The sequence below is a fragment of the Gallinula chloropus genome, assembly GCF_964237585.1.
Source record: "Gallinula chloropus genome assembly, chromosome: 5".
Taxonomy (NCBI): domain Eukaryota; kingdom Metazoa; phylum Chordata; class Aves; order Gruiformes; family Rallidae; genus Gallinula; species Gallinula chloropus.
The window spans coordinates 5,560,670-5,583,558 of NC_140090.1; the positions used below are offsets into that span (position 1 = coordinate 5,560,670).

A 22,889-nucleotide genomic window follows, 5' to 3' on the forward strand; every position below is an offset into this window, starting at 1 on the left:
TCTGAATCCTCTATAAACAAAGGGATTTTTTTTTGCGGTTATTGACCTGTAGATCCTGCGTTCCCAACGGGAGAAAGAAGTTTATCCATAAACCTGCATTTCTCTCAGTAGCTGCTCAATGTTCAACCTCAGCCACTGTGCTGTAACGTGCCTGTTATAATAACACTCTGTGGCCTGGCTTCCATCTGAAGTAACGCGCCTCACAGTGCTGTAAGAAACTGAGCCATAAAGACATGAAACTGTCAGTTGCTCTAGAAATGGAAGTGTGCAACAAAGCCATTGCAAGGTTGAGCAGCAAACTGCTGTACTGCTCTAGAGGCCCCAAAACTGGCTTGTACGACTCTATCTCACCCTCAGTGCTCAGATGTTAGTTCACAGGTGTGAGGACTGACTGGTATCGCTAGGCCGGGCTGCGTTGCGGCCTTCATGGAGTCGGGTGAAAGGTGTGGAACTGCTGTTTTTAGAAACCACTAAATCATGTGAATTTTCAGGAGTTGGATCTTCTCTTCTTGGTAGGTGGGTTGCATCCAGTAGAAGGATAAAAGCTCGATTTTATACAGAAAGAGAAATGCCCATACCCAGTAAGTGCCTAAACGTGTTCTCTTGTGTTGGAAGCTGAACGCTTGAATCCCTGGATAGGCGACGTCTGTGAGGGTCTAGGTGTCTCCATGAGCAATCAGCATGCTTTCATTAAGTATTCATAATATTTAGATTAGGCTCATATTTTTTGAAAACTCCTCTGCTTGGGGAAACTGCTGTTGTCTACATGTTCACATTGATAGGTTCTTAAGGCGAGATCTTCTCATACCCTATAGGGTTGGAAGAATACCAGCTGTATTTTTGACAGTAACCCAATTTATTGAAATTTAAATCATGTTACTCAGCAAACAAGAGGAAAAGCTTTCTTTTCTTTTGAGGAACTTGAAGCCTGGATGCTTTAAAGTGCTTATTTAAATTAAGTATGATTTAGGTTTTGCATTATGCTCTTCACAAACAGTATCTGAGAAGGCTGATTTAATTCAAAGGAATTAGGTATTTGAAGATGAGTCATTTGGAAAAGATAGATGGGTATTTTTCATTTGATTTTTCATTTTTAAAGATATGCAATAATCACTCAGGGCATGGGTGTTAAAAGTACAGACACCAATGTGCCAAACTTATTGAATGGTGACATTTTTAATAAAAATCATATGTTGTAAAGGACATTGCAGACAGAATTACGCCAAATTGCTGTCAGTAGAAGTGGCACAGAAAAATCTGTGCCAGCTTAACTTTCCCAAGCCACGGTGTCAGTATAAGATTGCCTGGGCTCCTAATTTAGGAACATTACTCTCAGAAGAGAGGCACAGCAAAGCCAGTGCTTCTGCAGGATTTCACAGCCTGTCATTTAATTTACCATTTACCTGGTCTTACCACTACTGGCTATTTTGGAGAAAAAAAAGGCTTACTTCTGTTTGTCTGTTTGTTCAAATCCTATCTTTTTACTTAGGAGGAGGCAAAAAGCCTGTCCCCTGGCTGCCCGTTCTTCTTTGGAATGAAATTTGCTGGGTCCATTACAAATACATAATTTTATCTCTTTTTTTGTTGTTGTTGTTCTGTTTTTCTAAGTAGATAGCAAATTAAACAGGTTTGTCCATACCTATCACTTTTATCATTTACCTATCATACACGATTCACAAAGCGTCACCTCCTAAAATCACAGCTTTCAGTCAAAAAACTAAAGCAGCTTTCTAGTTGGGGAGAAGCAAAATGCATTTATATGGAAAAAAAGGCACTCTGAAGACTGAGAAAGCATAGGGAAAGACAAAATGTCTCAAAGAGGTTGTCCCAGTTTTACTTATTTTTATGTTATCTCATTTTCCATGGTTTTGGCTTCCAGATAAATCTTATTTTTTGTTGGGATTTTTAAAGGTTTGTTTCCTTCTCATCACTTTTGATGCAGCAGGAAGCAGGAGATGCTTCCATAGTCAAAATACAGTGAAGCAAACTCTTATTTTGTAATATTACAGGTTGTGAAAGCAAGCCCCAGAGGCAAACAGTTACTGACATAACAGGTTGTAGAGTAAGCAGGTGTGAACATGCCTAGGAGATCTGTAGACCTGTTGTCCTGGCTTTGGGGAAAGAGGGACCAGAAGGTGGCTCTTCCTGGCAGGAGTCACTTGAGCAGTACCACCACTGCACTCCGATATTGCACTACCGTTAGGGACTGTGCTGACACCTTCCATGTGTTAGGATGCTCACTACAGAAACGTTAAGCTCCTGAAAGTTTATTACAGAGATCATCTCTTGCTTCTCTGAAGCATTTATTCCCCTAGCATATGGCCAACCATCCAAACAACTGTTGCACAATCCTCAGAACCACCCCGCTTGTATAATAGGATAAATTAAGCGGGTGACTCTGAGCAGACCTGACTACGTGTGGCAAGGCTCAGCTGCTCTCTGTGAGGTGGAGAGACTTCTATAAAATAGGTACTCAGTGGTTTGATGCAGTAGGCTGAGTCCGTGGGGAGGCAGGATACCTGCCAACCATCTTACATTGAAGGCTTGAAGGTACAATCACCCCTTCTCAAACCACCTCCCATTCTCTCATCTCCACCAAGCAAGCCCAGAATGCTTACTGTGTGGAAGTCTGGATGTTACAATCATTCAGAAGAGATGGATATAAGTTATGGAAGAAAAATCTGTGGTTTTTTTTTTTTTTTTTTTTTTTTTTATTTTAAAGCTTTTTGTGGAAATCAAAATAATTCTATAAAGATCAACTTTTGCAAAAGAAGAAACAAACATTTTGTGATAAAAATAAGATTAGTTTTAAGCATCCTCAAATATATACAGTGATTTTTGGAAAATGCAAACAAGGAATCAATTACATAGTGCTCTATTTAAAAAAAAAGGTCTAAAACTATGTCCAAAGAGAAATAATGAATCATGATTGTAATTTGCTATAGTAACTGTCATTGGAATTGTTGCACCTTCAGTCATAGTAGATTTCCAAGTTACTTTAGGCACCCCTCAATCTTCAGACCAAGGAAAATTGAAAGTAAATATGTCAGTAGCAGTTCTTCCCTTAAAAAAGAGAGGGGTTGTCCATCTCTTTTATTATTAACCAGAAGCATAAAGAGAGTGCACTGACTGTTTTTAATTTCAATTATATTTCATCCAAAATCATCCCCCCTCTCACTCAGAAGTTTCTAAAAAAGACTCCATTTGCAATAAGTTCCACCGAGTACTTTACTTAGATCATTAAAACAAGGGACACTTTTACTGAAATGAATGCATGGAGTACACTTACTAATTTTTCTGGTTCTAGTCTTTCTTCAACATCTGGAAAAAAAGAAATTGCTTAGCTTAATGCTGATTTAAATAGGCAATGCATGTGTTGAACAGTGGTCTAAATGCAAGAAGATGGAGCTGCTTTTCTCTTCTGTTAACTGAAGTCTTCTTGTGCAAGTTTTGATTGAAATGGAAATAAATTTAGTAATGCATACGGAGGTTTGAAAATTAAAGTGAAGGAAAACAACTGTTCAATATGGCTGTGATATCCATAAACTCTATTTTGGACATAAGACACACACACACATATATATATATATATACACACACACACTTCCAGTATCCTTTGAAGAGTTAGCCACTCTCATATGAAACTGCTGTTTTTTCTAAAGCTATAATAATATTTGGTTGTTTAAAATAGAAAAAGTATACTTCTAGTCACTCTTGTGTTAGTGCCCATGGTCTACATAATGTCATTAAATAGAGTAGAATTTAGACTATATGATGTCTTAACTATTCTTTATGCAGTCCTTAAGAGGAAATCCTAGTTTTAAGAAAGCAATAAAGGGAAGATGATCACATTTGGCAGAAATGCTCCAAGGAAACTGTTATTAAAGTAGGAAAAACCCTTAAAAGTATATACAGGATTGCTCAGAATAAATACTTGTGTTGGCAGGGAGAGGCATTTCTTTCTGGAGCCTTCTGAAACTCTGAGAATGATAGGAAAAAAGATTAATTACCTTAAAGATGTGTGTGGACTAGGCATCTGTACATACTGGGTTTTAATATATGAATCCAGAAATAGGCATGAAATTAATTCAATCACTTCTTGAGTGTAAGGATATATATTTTAAAAGACCCCAGTGAGACCAAAACCTTATCTCTGTGCTATACAGTGCCTTCCACTCGTGTGATAACTGGAGAGCCCTTCAAAGCAGCTTAGCACATAGCTGCCAGCGAAACCATAGAGATTAAAAGTTTGATTCATAAAAACTGTTATCTGCTAGCTAAGTGGGTTTTTCATGTAGAATACATATTATGGGGGAGTGGACTTACACAATTCTTCATAAACTTCTTCTCTTGTGAGGAATTGTCTGTGTCCAATTCGCTGCAGAGGGCATCGTACAGCAAAGAGAAAACCCAAACCAGATCAATGGTATCTACAACTCACAGCGTGTTTGTAGCTGTTAAATACAAATGTTATTGTGTTGAATGTCCAGGTTAGTTAATGATGAACTACAGTGATGTACTGCCCCAGCAGGTCTGTTTTTGAGACAAGTGTTCTCTGCATAGTGGGAGATCTCTGCTCTGTTTCAGAAAATGGACTTTTGAAGAAAAAAAGTTAATTAATGTGCTGCTTTTTTTTCTGGAAACTCCGTGATTAAGTCTCTAAGCAGAGGATGATGAAGAGCTTTACAAGGAATACGCCTGAAACAAGCCTAAGTCTCTCAAACAGCCTGTGGTGCTGGTATCTCCATGCCTTTCCTGAAGACATTGTGCTGGGGATGGGAAATTGGGTAAATTGACATGGATGCTGGGATCTGTGATTCTGTGATTCTATGTTAAGAGCTAGCAATCCTTCTTGAAGCCTTTGACATAAAGGTGATAGCTTCTGGATGTCTCACTTTTCCTGGATTGCTGAGCAACCTCAGTTTGAAGTATCTGATGCTGATGGTTATCCCTAATGTGACGTTCAATGAACTATCCTTGTTTTCCATATTAAAAGACCTTGTTTGGTGCCATTTCTTGTGATATATTAATGAATAACTAAGGAAAAAATTGCATACACCATTTTACAACAGAGTATCATTATGTTAACAGACATAACAATCTGGGGGTGACATGCCTTTCAGGTACATGTCACAGTTATGTAAAAATAGGTACTTTGCCCACACATTAAGAAGAAGACAGCACCCTCCTCCAGTGGGTTCCTGCTTAAGCCTGTTCCTTTTCATCCACTTGCCAAAGTACAGCAATCTTCCAGAGCTCTCATAGCAGGAATTTAATTACAAGATTTATTTCTACAAATCTTTAAAAAATAATCCCTTTTGTAACTTTCATTCTTTATAAAGAATGTTTTCAGAATCTCTTCCATTACATAGAAGCCTGTTTCCAACTTTCAAGTCTCATTGAAATGGTGAGCCACAAATCTTTAATTCCATGAATCCAACTTGGATGGATCCAATGGAAAGCAGATGCTTTGAAAGTATTTAAACTATTGCTGATTTCCACAGGAACAGAGTTTGTCTGATCTTTAAAAAAAACATGTTCTGTATTTTGTTTTGAACAAGGAAAAAAAGAAATCCTTTTGCTCTCTGCTGTCTAAAATATCTCTTATCTCACACATGCCTCATCGTGCTCTTGACATCAGCCTTTTCTGAGGTTGGATACTGTACTAAATGGAGCATTTCTTTATTCTGGATCAGCATATCTTTGTAATAGGAGCTATCAGAAGGGGAGAGGCATGTATGAATTAAAAGGAAGGGGGAAAAAAACCCTGAGATAGAAAAACGTCAGTGAACTGTGTAATGGGATGGCTGAGATGGAATAGAGCTGGAAGCTGTTTCTGAAGTTTCATTGAGTAAATCTTGTTTATGTTACCTGAACTTGGAAGGACAGCACTTGAGTCTCCATGTCTGTTTCAAGTATTTAGCAAATGCAGGACTCAGAAGCTCTCAGTTTATGTCAGAAGCTTAATAACTGCATTTCCTTTCTGAATCAGGTTTACTTTGTATTCTCTAGTGCAGCGTGTGTGTGATGGCAGCAACAGGTTCTTTTCAAGTGGGGAAAAAAACCCTAAAAATTCAACTCTTGAAGGGTGATAGAGAAGATTGAAAATAACCAAAAAAAGTGCTACTGTGTGTATTGATAGTTTTTCACATCTGGCTTGTGCTGTCGTGAAAGAACTGCAGGTTATTTTATCAGTATTTGGAGACCATTGTAATATAAATAATATTACATTTTAAATTATTAAAATATTATGATTTAACATTAGAAATATTTAAAAGGAAATATTGTTATTGAGTTACTCATTTAAGAATAAATAACTGAATCTTTCAGGGTGGCACCAAGACAGTACTGTCAGTGAGAGTAGGACATGAAGAAATCTTAGCTAAAGTTATGTTCTTTGCACTTCTTTATACTTTTGCTTACCAGAAGAGTAAGACTGTGTATGGGTAAGTAGGAGTAAGACTGTGTATTGGCAAGTAGGGCAACGTACAAGAAAATGCAGGGTTTAGAAGATGTTTTCAAAAAGCGGTTCCAGGATCCCACAAGAAAAAGAACTGACTGGGTCAAAACAGTTGTGTTTGGTAGTTGTGAAGTTACCTTAGTATCCTGAGGAAGAAATCTCCTGGCATCATAGTCAAGAAACTTCTCTATACAACTATCATGTGGTTACATAGATGCTACTTGCTGTGCCAGTTGGATTGGAAATCTGGCAGCATCTGGATTTCTCAGAGCTACAAAAACCCAGGTAATTTCAATGAAAACAAATGCGCACACAGGAACATCTGCTCTTGCCTCCAGTGGTTTTAGACATCATATCTACACACAGTTACTCTGAATTTCTCTAAAGTATTTGATACCTGGGTTTAGTCCCCTTTAAACATAGCATCCCCATGATGTAACAGACATCCTACATCACCAGTTTCAGGACTCGAGTGGCTTCAGAGGCTGCAACCTGCTGCCGTCAGTGTTTCAGACCCTTCTTCTGCAGATCCATCATCATTCAGTGATATTGTTTCTAAATATGCAATTAAAAAATCATAAGGACAAGGTCTAAAATGTTTAAAAGATCTAAAAAACCAAATGTATCTTTCATGCTCTTGAAGTTGCAATCAGACTTATGTAGTTAAAAGGGAAAAATTTTCTCCAGCCAGGACTTGGATCCCTTATTATATATCATACAGTGCAAGGAAAAACAGCTTGAGCTCTTTAACTGGGCAGAACATCTGCTTGTTGAAGCAGCTAGCAGGCCACTTACTTGTATCACAATTACACTTCTGAGCATTTTTTCCCCCCTTGTTTTCCTGGCAGATGTACAGCAAATAGCAATCGACTGGATCACTGGGAATTTCTACTTTGTGGATCACGTCAGTGACAGGATCTTCGTCTGCAACCAGGACGGGTCAGTGTGCGTGACCCTCATCGAGCTGGATCTCAGTAACCCTAAGGCCATAGCTCTTGATCCAACATCAGGGTAAGGTTATTTATCTTTATTTTATGTGATGGGTGCTTGCTGGTGATTGCAGACAGTGTATCAGTTTCATTCAGGTGTTTGAACAGCTATTTTTTCATTGCTATAGTGAGCTAATTGCATATTTGCTGTAACAAAACAGTAAAAAGTAATGAACTTGTAACAATTAGTTGATCATATTAATTACAACATGTGCTTGTAACACATGATGGAATTGGAAATGAAAGAACAATTTTATCCCTACTTGTAATACTTTTTTTTTCCCCTCTGTTTTTCTGCAAATTGTGTTTCTAACTAGAATATGTAGAGAAGGAGGTTTAGAGGGGTTTTTATACTGCATCCCCACAGCATTTCAGGAATATCAGGAATGGCTTTAACACTTTTAATCCCATAAAAAAGTGGAAGAATTTTCACTCTGCTTTAACGGTTCAGCTATAATTGTAAAATTGCAAAATTACACTGTGATGGTGTATTCTTTTCCTTGGATACACTCAGAGTCCCTTAGGAAGAAAGCCTTGCTTAAAATAGAGGGTATTGAAAGTCTTCAAGTCTGTAACAGCCACCAACTGGGAAAAGTTTTCATGAAATGATGAAGTAAAAGCATAACTCCATAGGAATAGGATGAAATTAATTTACAAACTAAGTTTTGGTGAGGGTTTTAAAACAGGGATATTATCTTGGCATTATTAGTCTGTAAGTAGAGTCTGAAATGCCTGGTGAAATATGTCCTAAACTGCCATAAGCCCCTTCTCAATAAATACAAAAATATTTACTGTAGAACAGCTTGTCATCCATATGTGGACTTTTGTCACTCTTTATTTAAAGCCTGATTGAATGTTAGGGTGTGTTATCACAATGACTTTAATTCTGACAAGAACAGCTTGCATGTAAAGTTTACAAAGAAGTTTTATAATGTAATTCTTGACTATAGCTGTATTTCTATCTGCAGCAGATGGTAAGCTTGACTTGATCTGACTGCAGAGTTGTTTTAAAAGAAAAATAAAAATTCATGTATAGATTGATTTTCTGCAAGTTGGGATCTGAAAGAACTGGAAGGTTACAAATTTGCCAACAGCAGCCTTTTTTCTGTGTGTTTGCTTGTATATTCTTTGCTGGATTTACTAGATGAACCCAATGCTTGTCATTAGCTAATCTTATCTGTCAGCGATGTAAGAATTGTGTCCAACCCTTTAATTCTGTGAGGAGGGGTGGAATGGGAAACAGAATCTGGTTTTCCTTCATCTGTTATCTGCTCGCTACAAACCCTTCCTATTCAGAGAGCTGCTTTTTTCAGTGCCACCTAAGAGAGAGATAGTGTCTATTTGAGTGTAGGTTTAAGTGCTGGCCTGCAGGAAAGGCCAGAAGTGATGATGATATTTCACAGTGTGATTCTTCATATAGCAATACCTATTTATTTCCTGATGGAAACACTAGGTGGAAAATTTTCTCAGAATACATTTTGCATTTCAGCAGTTGTTCCTTTACTGGTTTTGTTAGCAGTTTTATTAATTATCTGTTGTGCATTGTTTTGTTAATAGGCTTTTTAATATACATTTTAACTGAGAAGCCCCACCTTATATATTATTTGTGATGGTTTCTGACTGGGTTTTGGTACAGAATTCAAACAGGCAATAAAAAACAAATTCTGGCAGCTTAAAAATGTTTTGTCCCATTATTTTCTCTTTTCTCTTTTTTCTTTTTTTCCTTCTCCTCCTTCTCCTTCTCCTTCTCCTTCTCCTTCTCCTTCTCCTTCTCCTTCTCCTTCTCCTTCTCCTTCTTTCTCCTTCTCCTTCTCCTCTCCTCTTTTTACTCTTTCATGCTCATAGCAGTTGAGACGTATTTCTCTGTCTCTCACGAAGTATTAGCATGTTACTGCTGTTTTTGTTTTATTTAAAGAGCCTCAAAAACATCCACATTAAACAAATGTTGCAAGTTGAACACTGAGTATGTTGCATGAAGGTGTGTGTGCAGTAGCTTCCTAAGGCTGTTATGTTTATACACTGTAGGCACGTAATTATAAATCCCATTTCTGGAGGGGTTTTTGTGTTTAAGTATGAAGCTCAGGATGTTCTAGGAGGTTTTATCTCCTGTATGAATTGCCTATCAAGGTGTTACCTTGGTTTAGAATTTTAGCCCTTTTATCAGTTGGAACCTTTTGCTGTGTTTAGATTGTGTCTAATGGATGCCCACCTGAAAAATTCCACACGCCCCCCAAACCACAAAGTAGAAATTTACCCAGTTTTGCAGTACTAATACTCATCTGTTACATCAGCTACTTTTCAGTTAAGAGTAGCACAGCATAAGTCCCAGACCTGCTTTAGGTACCCTGCTGCCAGGGGGGACGATGGTGTGTCCCCTGGTCTCTGTGAGCCCTTCAGAGTCCTGACTTGTCAGTGAAAACGTGTACTGAAGAGAAAGCTGGAACAACGCTGGTAGGAAATAAAGTGGCAATCAGAAACAGAGGGAGACTAAATTGTTTTACAGTAATATACTCTCTGCCTGCTTTGAAGTAAGATGTTTGGCTCTGAAAGTCTGCAGGTCGCAGTTCTGATAGATTTCAATAGGGGACTTCTTTTTTCAGTGTTCAAGAAACAGAAGCATCGCTCCTCCTGGTCCTTGAAATGAGTGTAAAATGGATGGTAGTGCTGAGGTCTGTCACACGAAACAAATACGAGCTGAGTTAGAATGATTTTGTCTCTAAGGTCTTCAGGGTGGGTCTGCTGTACTCAGGGGAAGGACTTTTGAAAGGATCACAGTTGGTTTGGCAGTCAGCTTGCCTGTTGTGAGGCTTGGGTCGCCGTACATATATGATAGGGAAGGTGACATATGTAAAACTCACAAGACAGTGGATCAGTTGTCTCCCATCTCTGCCACCAACCAGGTAAATGTCAACAGACAAGGCATTGGTTTGGGGGTTGTTTTTATGTCTCCGTATCTCCTTGTGTTTAATAAGGAGCATAAAATGTGAAATTATCTGACATTTAGATGCATTCAGGAACACCAGGTATTAATATTGCAGAATGTGCTGCTAAGTGTGCACATTTACATAGTTACACTGTAAATATATACACTTGATTAACTCCAGTGTTGAAGGTAAATTGTTGGCTTCCACCGCTCAGCAGTGGCAACGGAGAACGTATAGTGACATTCTACAGGGGAAAATTGCTTTGGAGTAGGGAGATACTACAGTTCCCTCCCAACAGGAGCACTTCAGATCTTCACACCTGATCATACTGCTTCGACATCTGCCATACATGGCATAATAGGAATATCAGAGGGTCTCATTTCTCCTCAGACATGTTTTCCAGTTTGTTTGGGAACTCCGGGAAATGGGGAAGAGTGGAAATTGCAGGTAGGGCTGTTGGGTCAGGACTGCTCATGATTCCAGTAATGTCTGGCTTGTAATGATACCTCTGCTGCTATTTGGGATGCTGAGCATAAGTTTCTACTGTATTTCATAGGCTTGTGGGGAGAAAAAAAGAATTTTAAGGAGAACATATGAAATGCAGAGGGCATGGATCTAGCACCCTCTTCCAAACCTATTCCAGACCTGAGGAGATGTGTAGAGAAAGGGTGCACAGAGTGAGATTACAGAGAGGATGTGCAGAGCCAGGCTGGTGTGTGGGAGGAGCAGAGTGTAGAGAAGTTCTGGGAGTGAGGAATTGGGTTAGATGCCTCCTACGTGAATCACTACAAAGCCGTGGCGTTCGGGGGGTGGGGGGAGAAGGGAGAAAAGAATTGGAGAGGATGCCCAATTAGAAGCTGATGCGATTGAAATCAGGACTTGTAGCTACCATTTGACAATGGGGAGAAAAGACTCACTGCTAAAGAGATTTGTAAAAGGAACAAGCTCACACTTTAATGCTGCAACACTGTGTGTCATGTAAATATTTGAATAAATCTTTTAATCGGCTTTTCCTTCTGCTGTGTTGTAGAAATTAGATAAAAAAAAAAGCCCACCATAAGATCTGCTTCTTTCTTTCACACAACATTTGTAAATGCATAGAGGAAGAGACTGTGATATGATGATGTTAGAAGCACAGCATCTATTAATGTGTTATGTTGTTATGTGCCATAATGTGACAATGTTAATAAGTCAGGAAACAACCAACAACTGCACACCAGCAAAAGAAAATAACGATTCTGTTACGTTTTAAGTCACAAAGAGAAAAAAAAAGGAAACAAGGGAAGAATTAAGAGCTTAATTTTTCCCCTTCCTCATCTCAGAAAAGTATTGGGGGCGGGAGGAATATTATTCCATGAACTTTCTCTGTGACTCTAAGGATTCTAAACACAGATTTTTCTGTGGCTAAAATCAAAGTGGTGGTGGTGTTGTTATTATAAATTAAGTTCTTGAAGCACAGTTGGAAAACTTGCTTCAGTCTAAAATTTCAGAAAATAAGAGAAAGCAAGAGGCAGGATGGCATTTTGAAATGTGGCCTTCTGTATAAGAACTATATTTAAGAGAAAATCCCAAGAAACTGGTTTGTTTTCTTTTTTCTCTGCCTTTTGAAGTTTTTCTTCTACGTGTCTCCATTTCTGAAATAATTCTGGTGAGCATAAGAAGTTGGAGGTTGATCTCTTGAACCTGGTCATCGTCCAGAGCAGCTTACCATTGCTTAGACTCTTCATTAAGCTGTGTATGATTATCCCCCTGGGATGTTTGCTGGTTTGGATGTGCTGAAATGGAATGGAAGGTCCACTGAGCAGTTCACACTAAAGAGCTGAGGGAGTGGGAAAGGTTTACACATCATAGATGGAGAGCTACACACAGAGACAGTGCCTGGGGCATAGAAAAGACATGCCAGAGGATGGAAAACAACTCTTAGGAGGTCAAAGGGATTTCCTTCTTTTTTTCCTTTCTGCTTTTTTTCCTCCCCCCTGTGAAGATCTAAATAGAATGAGTTTTGAGCTGACAATTCAACCTGTTGGGCAGCGTGGGAAGCCTTGTAAGCCAGTAAGAGAGATCCTGCTTGGTGGGATCTCAGGAAAAAAGCCTAGAGAAACTTTTGCATGGGTAAAGCCTTTGATGGAGCATCTGACTAGATGGAGCCTGAGGCTAACACTGCAACCCTGTATTACGAATCCTACAATAGCTAGAAAAGAGCAAGTGACCTGATGAGGGGTTGGAAGGACCTTTCTGAACCAACTTTACTGAAAGTAATTCAATTCTTCTTTTCTGTACCTGTATCTTTTAAAACCCAAACAAATGATAAGCACATAAATATTTCAGCCATGGTGAATAGTGTCTGTATTTACATTTTATTTGCCTTGAGTTCAGCATGATGTAAGATTAAAGGGATGGGTAACAAAACCTACTTGACTTGCAGAGTAAAGAGCTGGCACTCAGGGTGCTGGGTGGCACCTTGGTGACAGTATTACAAGTCTCTTTATTTTATCCCCCTACTTTTTTCACCTTTTTTTCTTTTTTTTTTTTTTCTTTTTCTCCTATTAGAAATGCATTGATTTGAATAATTTTGCATGTTTAGCCTGAGCAGTGAGGGGTCCCTGTGTCTGGGCTGTGGAAGGACATGGCTTTTTGCTTCTTGCCTGTTCTTGATATTAGCTGGAGACAGTGTTGTGCCCCAGGGGTGGCTCAGGTAGGCAGAGAGAAAGAATAAAAGTCTTCAACCTGACCTGGCAGAATGCCCTGACAGTGCAATAAATGGCAATTGGATTTTGAGTGATTTCTTAGAAAAGGCAAAGAGAGAGAAAGTTGAGGAATTTGTTATCAATGAGGAAATCAAGTTTCTTGCAGTAGAGGAAGAGATCAGGAATTCAAAAAACAAGGGAGGTCAACACAGTATATATTTTTCTTTATTTGCTTCATTGTTATTTAGACAGGAGAGTCTTTCAGGATAAAAATATAACATCTGCACTTATTGTCTGCTGCCTTTTTTATTCTCTTTTTTTACTGTCTTGTCTCTGAGCTTTTATAGCAGTCACAAGGCTTGGGAGAGATCTTGGAGTCTTAAAACTTCTTTTATTTTTTTCTCCTCTGTCTCAGATTAGTCACCATTTTCTGCTGATCAAAGAGGAGTGTTATAATCATTAAAGCTCACTTTTAAACAGCAAAATCATTAGTATTTTAATAACATGCCATTATTAAAAGAGCTCAGTTCCTTTTCTTGTCACAAAGCAGTTTCAAAGAGCTGTAAGATACATATAAGACACACTAACTTCTAGAAAGTTTTAAAGGTGACCTGAAAAAGAATCCTCTTCATAAAAATACCCACAAAAAAAAAGACCCTTTATAATAACTAATGATAACACGAAAGCTTTCATTAAGAATTGAGATTTTGTCGCTCATCCTCCCCCTCCACAAATTTCTTTCAGGCTGTGAACAGCTGGAAATTGTGTAAAACTAGAGCCAAAACATCTGAGAGGAGGAAAGATAGTTAATCAAGAGGGAAACAAGAAAAAATATATTTTTTTTTTTATTTCTTAGTTTCTTTCCATCTATTTCACTCCAATTCTTGCTAAACATTTAGGAAAAACTTTTTTTCTTCTTTTTTCCCCTGATCTCATGTTTTTAAACAACTGCTTCCAGTTCTGTGCTAGTCCATTTTTCAGTTTTAATTGTTGCTAATTAAACTGCAGCATAAAACTCTGTCATCTTTACATTCCCCCCTGGACCTAATCTCCTTTGACACTTCTGTTGCTTGTGCAGCAGTCCAGAGCTGCTCACCAGGAAACCTGGCTGCTGCTGCTGCTCTTAACAAAAATGAGCTAGGGGTACCTTTCTCAGCCCTTTCCCAAAACAACATGATCTGAGTTTGCACATCTAAATAGGAAATAAAGGAAAAAAAACAGGTTTTCTTTAATAAATTATAACATATTTGAATATATGAACATACATACAAGTTTGTAGGAAAAAGCTAATACAGCTGCATTAGTGTTCACACAGTCACTGATAAAATGAAGGAACCAAAATATTGAGCACATTAGGTGACTGAATGAAAAGGGAACTCATTAGCATCATCAGGTTGTAGAAGTGCCTCCAAATGAGTACTGTAATCAAGACAATAAAAATACAATAAGCATGAACAGGTTGGGTACATGCATGTTTTCCAGTCCTTGCTCCTGTGCATTCCTTCTTATTAATCAAACATTGCTGAAATTAATAATAGATGACTACAATTAATATTCACTCTTGCATATATGTTTTAAGATACCCTGTGCTGGGTACCCAAACCAAGTTCCATTCAGAGATAAGCAGGCACTAACAACAAGGAGAATTGTTGAGTGTTAAAGAGTGGGTTGGCTTTTTTCCCCAGCAATCATAAAACTTTGTGGAAGGGTTGGCAAAGTGAACACTTGGCATTAGCATTGTTTGCTGGTGTTTGAAGTGATGATATTAGCTAATGGTCAGCATTACTGTCCAGAGAATACAAAGCTAACTAGTATAAAACTGATGGAACATCTGTTGCAATGTGAATTTTGCCTGGTAAGGAGTTTCATAGCTGTGCTGCTACTAGTAGGAAGTGTATTTGGGTAGTATCAACAGATACTAAAAAAAATCAGTGGAAATACACTTTAGTATCTACTTCATATCTACTTCATATCTACTTCAGTAGATATGCTTTTTAAAAAAGCACCAGTGAAATCATAGAATAGCTTTAGTCTGCAATAAATTTGCAAAAAATAAAATAGCTTATAAGTCAGTAGAAGTTTTTTCTCTTAAAACAAGTTGCCTTTGAGCTGGCTGGTCCAGAGACCCAGGAAAAGAGCATCAAGCCTCCCTCCCTTGCTCAGGTTCCTTGAACCCACCTGAACAGCTCAGCTGTCACTTGACTCTGCATCCTTGGTGCCCAAACCTCCTTTTTTATGGTGTGTCCCTGGTGCTTCTGGTTACCAACCATTTGAACTGTCTCAGCAAACCAGGCTGAACACCCAAACATCAACCACGCTGATAAAAATCCATGAGTTTGAGCGCTTGGGGCAATTCACAGCTGATGCAACACCTGTCCTCTCACTTTTGTTTTAAACTCCCTGTTATTAGTACTGCTACTCTTACCTCAGTCCTCAGATCCCTGTTTTTCAGTCCTTAGCTAGTTGAGCTCCTGGTCAAAATGCTCAGTTTTACTGAAATTACTATGAATCTATGAGGTAGAATTTGTTGTTTGGGAAGGAGATGGAAAATGGGGATGTTATTCTGCCTTGTATGGAAAACCTGAAGCCATTTTTTTTTCTTTTTTTTTTTTTTTCTTTCTTCCTTTTTAATAACTGAAATGTCCAGGCAAAAGCTACATGATTTAAATCACCCTATCAATGATTTTCTTCAAGATGAAAACAATTAAGCTAGAGAGAATTGAGGCCACTTTGTTTCTGAATGAGAATATAAATGGGAGTTTAAGGCTCCATAATGCATGTACATTATGTTCATCTCCATCTGAATTCTTTTTTTTTTCTTTTATTTTATTACCTGATTGTCTTATTATCTACCCAGCTTCTGTAAGGTCATTTGTGTTGAAGACAGTTGCCTATATGAAATAGAGCACTGCATGAGTGGGAGCACAGAAATACAGCTTTCAAAAAGAACTGGCTAGGATCTGTGGATTTTAAAGTGGTACTTGCATTTCCATGGACTAAGTGTGTGTATGTGTATACATTTAAAGAGACATTAAAGTGTTTTCTAGAAAATAAACAAAAATAAAATTAATAATAATCATTAAAAAGTGTATATGTTTAACACAAACACAATATTATGTTACAAAGTTCCCCAGGTTTTTTTCCCTAGTGATGACCACACATTCTGTAGTGTAGCAGTACAAAATTGTGAGAACCATGGATTTTCTAATAAGCCATTGTCAGGCCATTCATTTCCTTCCTCACTGACAAGGAATCACAGCCTGTGTACATGCAGGTTTTGAAGTATAAAGCCATTGGTGTTACTCTTCTGGGCTAACCAGCACCACCCAAATCCACATAAATAGTGAAACACATTCAGTTAATTCATCAGCAGTATGATGATACCACCCTGATAGAAACTGTTGGTCTCTCAGGGCTGCTTACACAGATAGTTACCTTTTCATATTTTTTTTTCCCCAAATTTTGCTTTCCTGAGGTTTGAACAGGGCAGTGTGAACACTCCTTGCTAAAGCTCAGACAAAATGTGATCCCGTTTTTGTGGAAGATACAGAAGAGCTAAAGGAAATCTGGAGATTATAATAAGGAATAAAAGATGTAACAAAACCCCATAGGCTGTGTAAAACTTGCAGGAGCCACAGTAATCTAATCTAGAAAAGAAAATCCATAACTATTGGTAGAGAAAATCCATAATTATTTGTTATAAAAGACTGTTTAAATGGAAAGGTGGTTTATTATTCTCCTTGTTAAGAAAAGGACAGGAAAAAAAATCTTAATTAGCAGAGGCTTTGATAGATACAGGAAAAAATTACAAGGTTGAGGATTCGTTAGCATATGACTCATGTAACAGTTGTAATCTCAGTCATTAGGGATGCTGAGGACTATGTCTGTCTGGCAGGGGTGTTGTAGCCTTACACTTCCTCAGCACATGAGGCTGTGAATATCTATGTGTACGTGTCTATAAGCTTATAGTGTCAAAGAATGGGAAACTAAAACAATATATGTAAATAAATGTATTTAATAACATTTCAGTGTTGCTGTTTAAAAATTGCAGATGAAACATTACCAAATTAGTGTTGTGTTTGGTTTTGGTTTTTTTCCCCACCTGTACAGACCTTGGAACTTTTAAGTTAAAAGGGTCAAAAATGAAATATTAGGGATTCTTTTTTGGTTTTCCCTTTTCTTTTACAGGTGGTAGGATTTACTCAAACAAATCAGAAAATTGGATTTTAAAAGGATTTTGATACCAAAATTAGAAATGTACTACTATGGGCTATCTGCAAAAGTTCCTGTCCAAGAGCTGCATCCTTGTCTTTTAAGATCTGCTTCCATTTTAACTGAGGTTGCAATTGAATTTTAAGTTTAAGACTCATATTTAGTTTTTCATCCATAAAGGAGAGTGAGCAATTCTCTTGTGGTTGAGAAGGCCAATTACTGTGCTGGGTAGAAGTGTATGGACATTGTGGGCAATGAGCAGTTTTTCTTTAAAGATGAGTGTTTGCAAGTTGCTGACAAAATTTCTCTTTGTGCTGTTTGATCACTCACATATCTGTTAAATAAGTTGCCTAAAGTTATCTATCAAAGCACACCACTGTGTCAGCCCACGCTGGCAGGAGAATCAATAGCTGCAATAGTGTGTGCAGTGCTGGACTCCCTGGGTCAGGAAGGACAGGGAGCAATTGGAGAGGGTTCAAAAAAGGGTTACAAGGATGATTAGGGGACTAGGACATCTCCTCAGCCTAGAGAGGCTGAGGGGGGAACGTATCAGTGCTGATAAATGCTTGAGGGATGGGGGTCAGGAGGATGGGGTCAGCCTTTTTTCAGTGGTGCTCAGGGACAAGGCAAGGGGTGATGGGTTCCAATTTGAATATAGGAAGTTCCACCTAAACATGAGGAGGAACTTCTTTACTGGGAGGGTGGCAGAGCCCTGGGGCAAGCTGCCCAGAGAGCTTATGGAGTCTCGCGTCTCTAGAGACTCAAACCTCACACAAGGTGGGTTTTCCACCCTGCTCAAGGTGATCCTGCTCTGGAAAGGAGGTTGGACTAGATGATCTTGGGAGGTCCCTTCTAACCCCAATGATTTTGTGATTGTGAGTGTGATATTGAAATCTTTGGCAAAATAACTGAAAGTGGGGGAGGATTTGCTTGCTTTGGTTTGCAAAATGAATATGCTCTACCACTACAAACCTTTTTTTGGCTTTAAGTTTACTCATGACCAGTTACCTTGAGGTAGTTTATTCATTTCAGAATGTGCACACACACAGAGACACATGTGTGTGCACACAAAAGTGAGGTCCTACTTCGCTGCTGGCCTCAGGCTTTGTGTTTCTAAACCACAGAATTTATGAGTTTGGACACTGTCCAGACTGGCACTTGAAAATGTATTCACCTTGAGTCAGTGGGCAGTTAACTCACTGAAGATGCAAACTTATACATAGACAAGCCTAGATGAAGGCTATGGAGAAACAAGTGGTCTCACTGACTATTTCAGCTTAATTTTGATAAATTTTTATTCATTGGGATTGGACAATAAATCTACAAACCCCAAACCAAAATATTTGGGGATCTGTATTTAACAGAATTGTAATGAGAACATGATATTAACAGTAGGACATTAGCAAATCAGTGCCCTTTTGCCTCCTGAAAAGGGACCACTTCCAGTCTCATGAGTTTTACAAATGTACATTTTTGCTTATAGACTTCCTCTGACACAAAAATTGGCTGATCTCACCCAGCAGAACCGTGATACATGGTACTTTCTGCTGGCACGGCTCGTTTGTCTGAGCATAAGGAGAGGAGAATAAGCAAACTGCTTTTTCTACAGGGATTACACTGACTTCAACAGAAAATCAGACCTCTAACCAAAATATTTAAATTGGAACTGAAATTGGTTGACTACACCAAGCCAAGCTCTTGTTTGTGTTCCTGAGTGTTTGACATGGTTTACTGATGTGACAGTGTTACATCTTGAGAAAGTTCAAGGATTCTTGGTTGGTTGGTTGTTTTTTATGTATTATTCTTCCTATTAAATTAGTTTTGTTCTTTGTTGTGTAGACGATTTTCTGACCATAGAAATATGTTAGTATATCATAATACTTCAGTGTTTGAAGCTCTTATTTCAAGAATTAATATATATTCTACCATTTTCAAAAGTGAGATCCGAGTATTGGCACTTAGACACTTGTTTAAACATGCAGCATACTGGCAGCTTTCTTCTGTGAGGTTTGGATGCCTACAGGTCATGCCCAATTCAGTTAACAGCCAAGACTGTGCTGAGTTGTTTAAGTTAGGCTGCTTATATAGTATGTATCTGCATCTGTGTACAACGTGCACGTAAAACACACATGCACAGGCACTCCTTTCTCTTACTGCAGCTGGCTTGCACATTTTAGACCATAGTGACTCTCAGGCTTAATGAAGCTTTCCTCATTTGTTACCTCCATTTGGTAGGAAGGACAGGAATGAGGTAGGGGTAGTGTGAAGAGTAAATATTTTTGTCTTGGAAAAGAAAACTGAATTTTACTTAGGATTTTGTCCAAGATTTTAGAAGAGTATTCCTGTCTGTTGCTGGTAAATTCTTTTAGCCAAATGTTAGAGAAGACACTACTGCTTCTGTATTTTATGTTACATGAATAAGCCAGCTTGAGCCACCCGTGTCCTTGCTATGCAGAAGTTTTGACTGTGTTCAACTGTCTGTGATTTGGAGTAAGGCCTTGAAAAGCACTGGAACAAGTCCTTGAAGCACTGGGACTGGCTGCCCAGGGGGGTGTGGAGTCTTCTTCTCTGGGGATATTCAACACCCATCTGGACACCTACCTGTGTGACCTGTCCTAGGGACCCTGCTTTGGCAGGGGGTTGGACTCACTGAGCTCTGGAGGTCTTTTCCAGCCCTTACAGTTCTGTGAATTCTGTGAAAACATAATGTCTCAGTGTCGAAAGCAAAATCAGGCTGTGCAATATCAGGCTTAACATATTTTAAGCTAAGCAGTCATAATTAGTGGGTAGATTTGAAATTCTGGGTTTAAGTTCTACGGGAGATTACTTCATCTAAGCTGGGGAGGATTTTGTGTGGAAGAATTCATTCATGTAAGGGAAGCGGTAGGGAAGAGCGGTGTGAGCACCGCTGAGCCACCCGTTCAGAAAGGAACAGTTTTGCATTCAGAGCAGGATTTGAACAAAGTGCAGTTCTGTCGTAGGGCACGAGGCATCCCATAATGCAAGAAAGCAACAGTCCCTCCTCAGGGCATGAGGCAGGGTGGTCTGAAATAATAATAAATACGGATGTCATCAAGGAATTTCGGTGGGTCATATCGTGGGATAATTTAAGAGTGCACAGGAATTGGAATTCCTGCTAAGGTCTGAATGCTTGAATTTGTGCTTCTAACAGTTTTTAATGCAAGTTTTTATTTTTTTCATGTTTATCTCACAGTGTGGAGATAAGTTACATACATCCATGCCTGCTCTACCTTTTCTTGTTTATAGGGAAAAAGAGTAGATTAGAGCTCAAGGTTGAGGGATCACCTATTTAATCACCTTCTTTGAAAGCGGAGCAGACTAGCCTGCCACAGACCTCAAGGAGGTCTTGTCTAACAGTTTAGTAATATACAGAGGGCCCATGAACCTGGATGCTCCTTGCCCTTCAACCTCAACCTTTAATTATGCTGTGAGCTGACATGAAGAATGGTTTATTCCCCTCCTCTTGTATTCATTTTTTAGATAATTCAGGACAACTAACAGATCTCCTTTTAATCTAGACCAAGAAAACACTTCCTGCATCATTCTTCCATATATCCCCCACCATCATCACCTCCTTGATCCAGACTTCTGATCTTTTAGTGGCTGTGCTTTCTATAGTATCCATTAGGTCTTCTGGGAAGCTAAGGAAGTCTGATTTTTTTCCTGCTGCAAATGTTTCAGTATAATATGTGCTGGTTTGCTGCAGTTTTTCCTTAGTACTGTGTTCTAACTGGCTTGGGGCTAGACTCTGGGTTAGGTGTGACCTCAGTAAAAGTGATTCCGTCATTCCCATTTCCCTCTTCACTTACACTGTTTCTGCTCTTACTTGTTCTTTCCACACCCTTGCAGCTGTCACTCCCTCAACGGGGTGAAGTCAACAGAGAGCAGCTTGTGTTGTCTCACTTTAAACTAGACTGGTAAAAGACTCCTAGATAAACAAAAATCAGTTTTTAAACAGGGCTTGAACTGCAGGAACAACAGGAACTGACTTAGTGAGTGTTTGTCAGAGAAGATGTGATGGACTCAGTGTGAGCAAGACCAATTCAAGCTATACCTGTTGCTCTCAAGAGAAGACTAATGAGAATGGGACCTTCATATTTGCTTTGAGATTCTCTCACCCTTTAGATACTTTTCTGAAGACCTCTTGCTGGGCCAGGTGCTCCCTGTCCTGTAGCTCGGTTACTGATTCACTAATCACATCCATCCAAGTAGACAGCTTTGCACATGCATCCTTGCTCAGCTGTATCCTGCTTCAGTTAGAACTGTATGATGTCTTGTTCTCTTCTCCATATTGCTTGTCATCCTTTACTTTTCTGTGCTGTTATTCAAAGCAAGATGTGTCCTGTATTCTATTATCCATTGTTAATTATCCCTAAAGATTGTTTCTTCTGCCCAGCAGAACGTCAGAAAAGTATTTCTGCCGGCTTTCAACTTCTGGTTTTTTTAAGTGGCATCAGAAGGTACAGAGAGGCACTGCTGCCAGAGTTGGGGAGTGTGAACTCCTTCCTGCCTGCCATCATCTTAATGTCACGCTGCTTATAGGAGAGCAAAGTTGGCAGCAGTTGCCTACCAGCATGGTAGTGTGTGAGCTGGCTTTTGACCCTGCTGTAAAAAGGCAAAAATATAAACACATGCAGGATACTATGGGGTTTAGTAGGAATCCAGGTGCTGAGAGATACAATGCAAAGCTTTTCAACAAGAGATTTATCAGTGTGAATATCTACACAGGAACCATGAGGCTGGATAAGGACATTCATATCTTTCATCTAATGCACTGGTCAGAGAAAGGGCTCTATGATCTGTTTCCCTGGTGCCAGTCAGTATCAGGAAATACCACTTGACTAAATCCTGCTAATAGTTTTCAGAAGCATTAGCTACAGAAATATTTCCATTTAGTCTGTAGCTAGTTAATCATGCCTCTGTTCCTCTGCCCATACAAGCTCTAAAGTGCTGCCATGAACATCTCATCACAGCTGACATCACTGACTGGTTCCAAGGCGTAAGCAGGAACATGTCCTCCAGTGAGTGCTCTCTGCCTGCTGACAACGTGGCTTACGCCAGACAGGGCCCATGGTGCCTCCCAAGCTCCACGGCACCGTCTGGGCCGTTGGTGTCAGATGGTGCCTCTGCTTTCTGTGAGATCATTTACAGCAAAATATTTGAGGGTTTTATTGTCCAAGGACCAGCTAGCTATATACCTTGGAGGCATTTCTTCAGCGGGTGAAGGTGGCAGGTGAGACTGCATATGAAATGTTAATGCTTTAATGTAGAGGATAGCAACAGAGTGACTACAGCACTCAGAGGCAAGCTCTGATCACCTCAGTACTGCTCTCACATATGGCCTTTTATTTGTTTCGTTGTAAGACTATGTGCAGCCAGAAAATCACTTCAAATATGGATGAATACCTGTTGTCACAGTCCATTTAAGGCATATCGCTTAGCCCTAACAAACTCAGTAGTTAGTAGGGTGAGTGTGAGACCTGAAGTCAGGGGCTAAAGTAGCCCAGATCTATTCCAGTCACCAACACGAAGACAGTGGTCATATGGGGCAAACATTGTCCTGTGGATGAAACAGGGTGTTGTTTCTGCTGCCTGA

The 22,889-nt window shown here is 39.2% G+C and overlaps 1 protein-coding gene across 1 annotated transcript in view; it reads left to right on the forward strand.

Moving 5' to 3' along the window:
• LRP1B (LDL receptor related protein 1B) overlaps positions 1-22,889 on the forward strand; it is a gene marked incomplete at both ends in the record, with an annotated part of 709,648 nt that overhangs the window by 385,102 nt on the left and 301,657 nt on the right. The window contains one exon of the mRNA XM_084264363.1: positions 7,309-7,471. Within this exon, the coding sequence (XP_084120489.1) occupies positions 7,309-7,471 (163 nt within the window). The remainder of the gene's footprint in view (positions 1-7,308; positions 7,472-22,889) is intronic.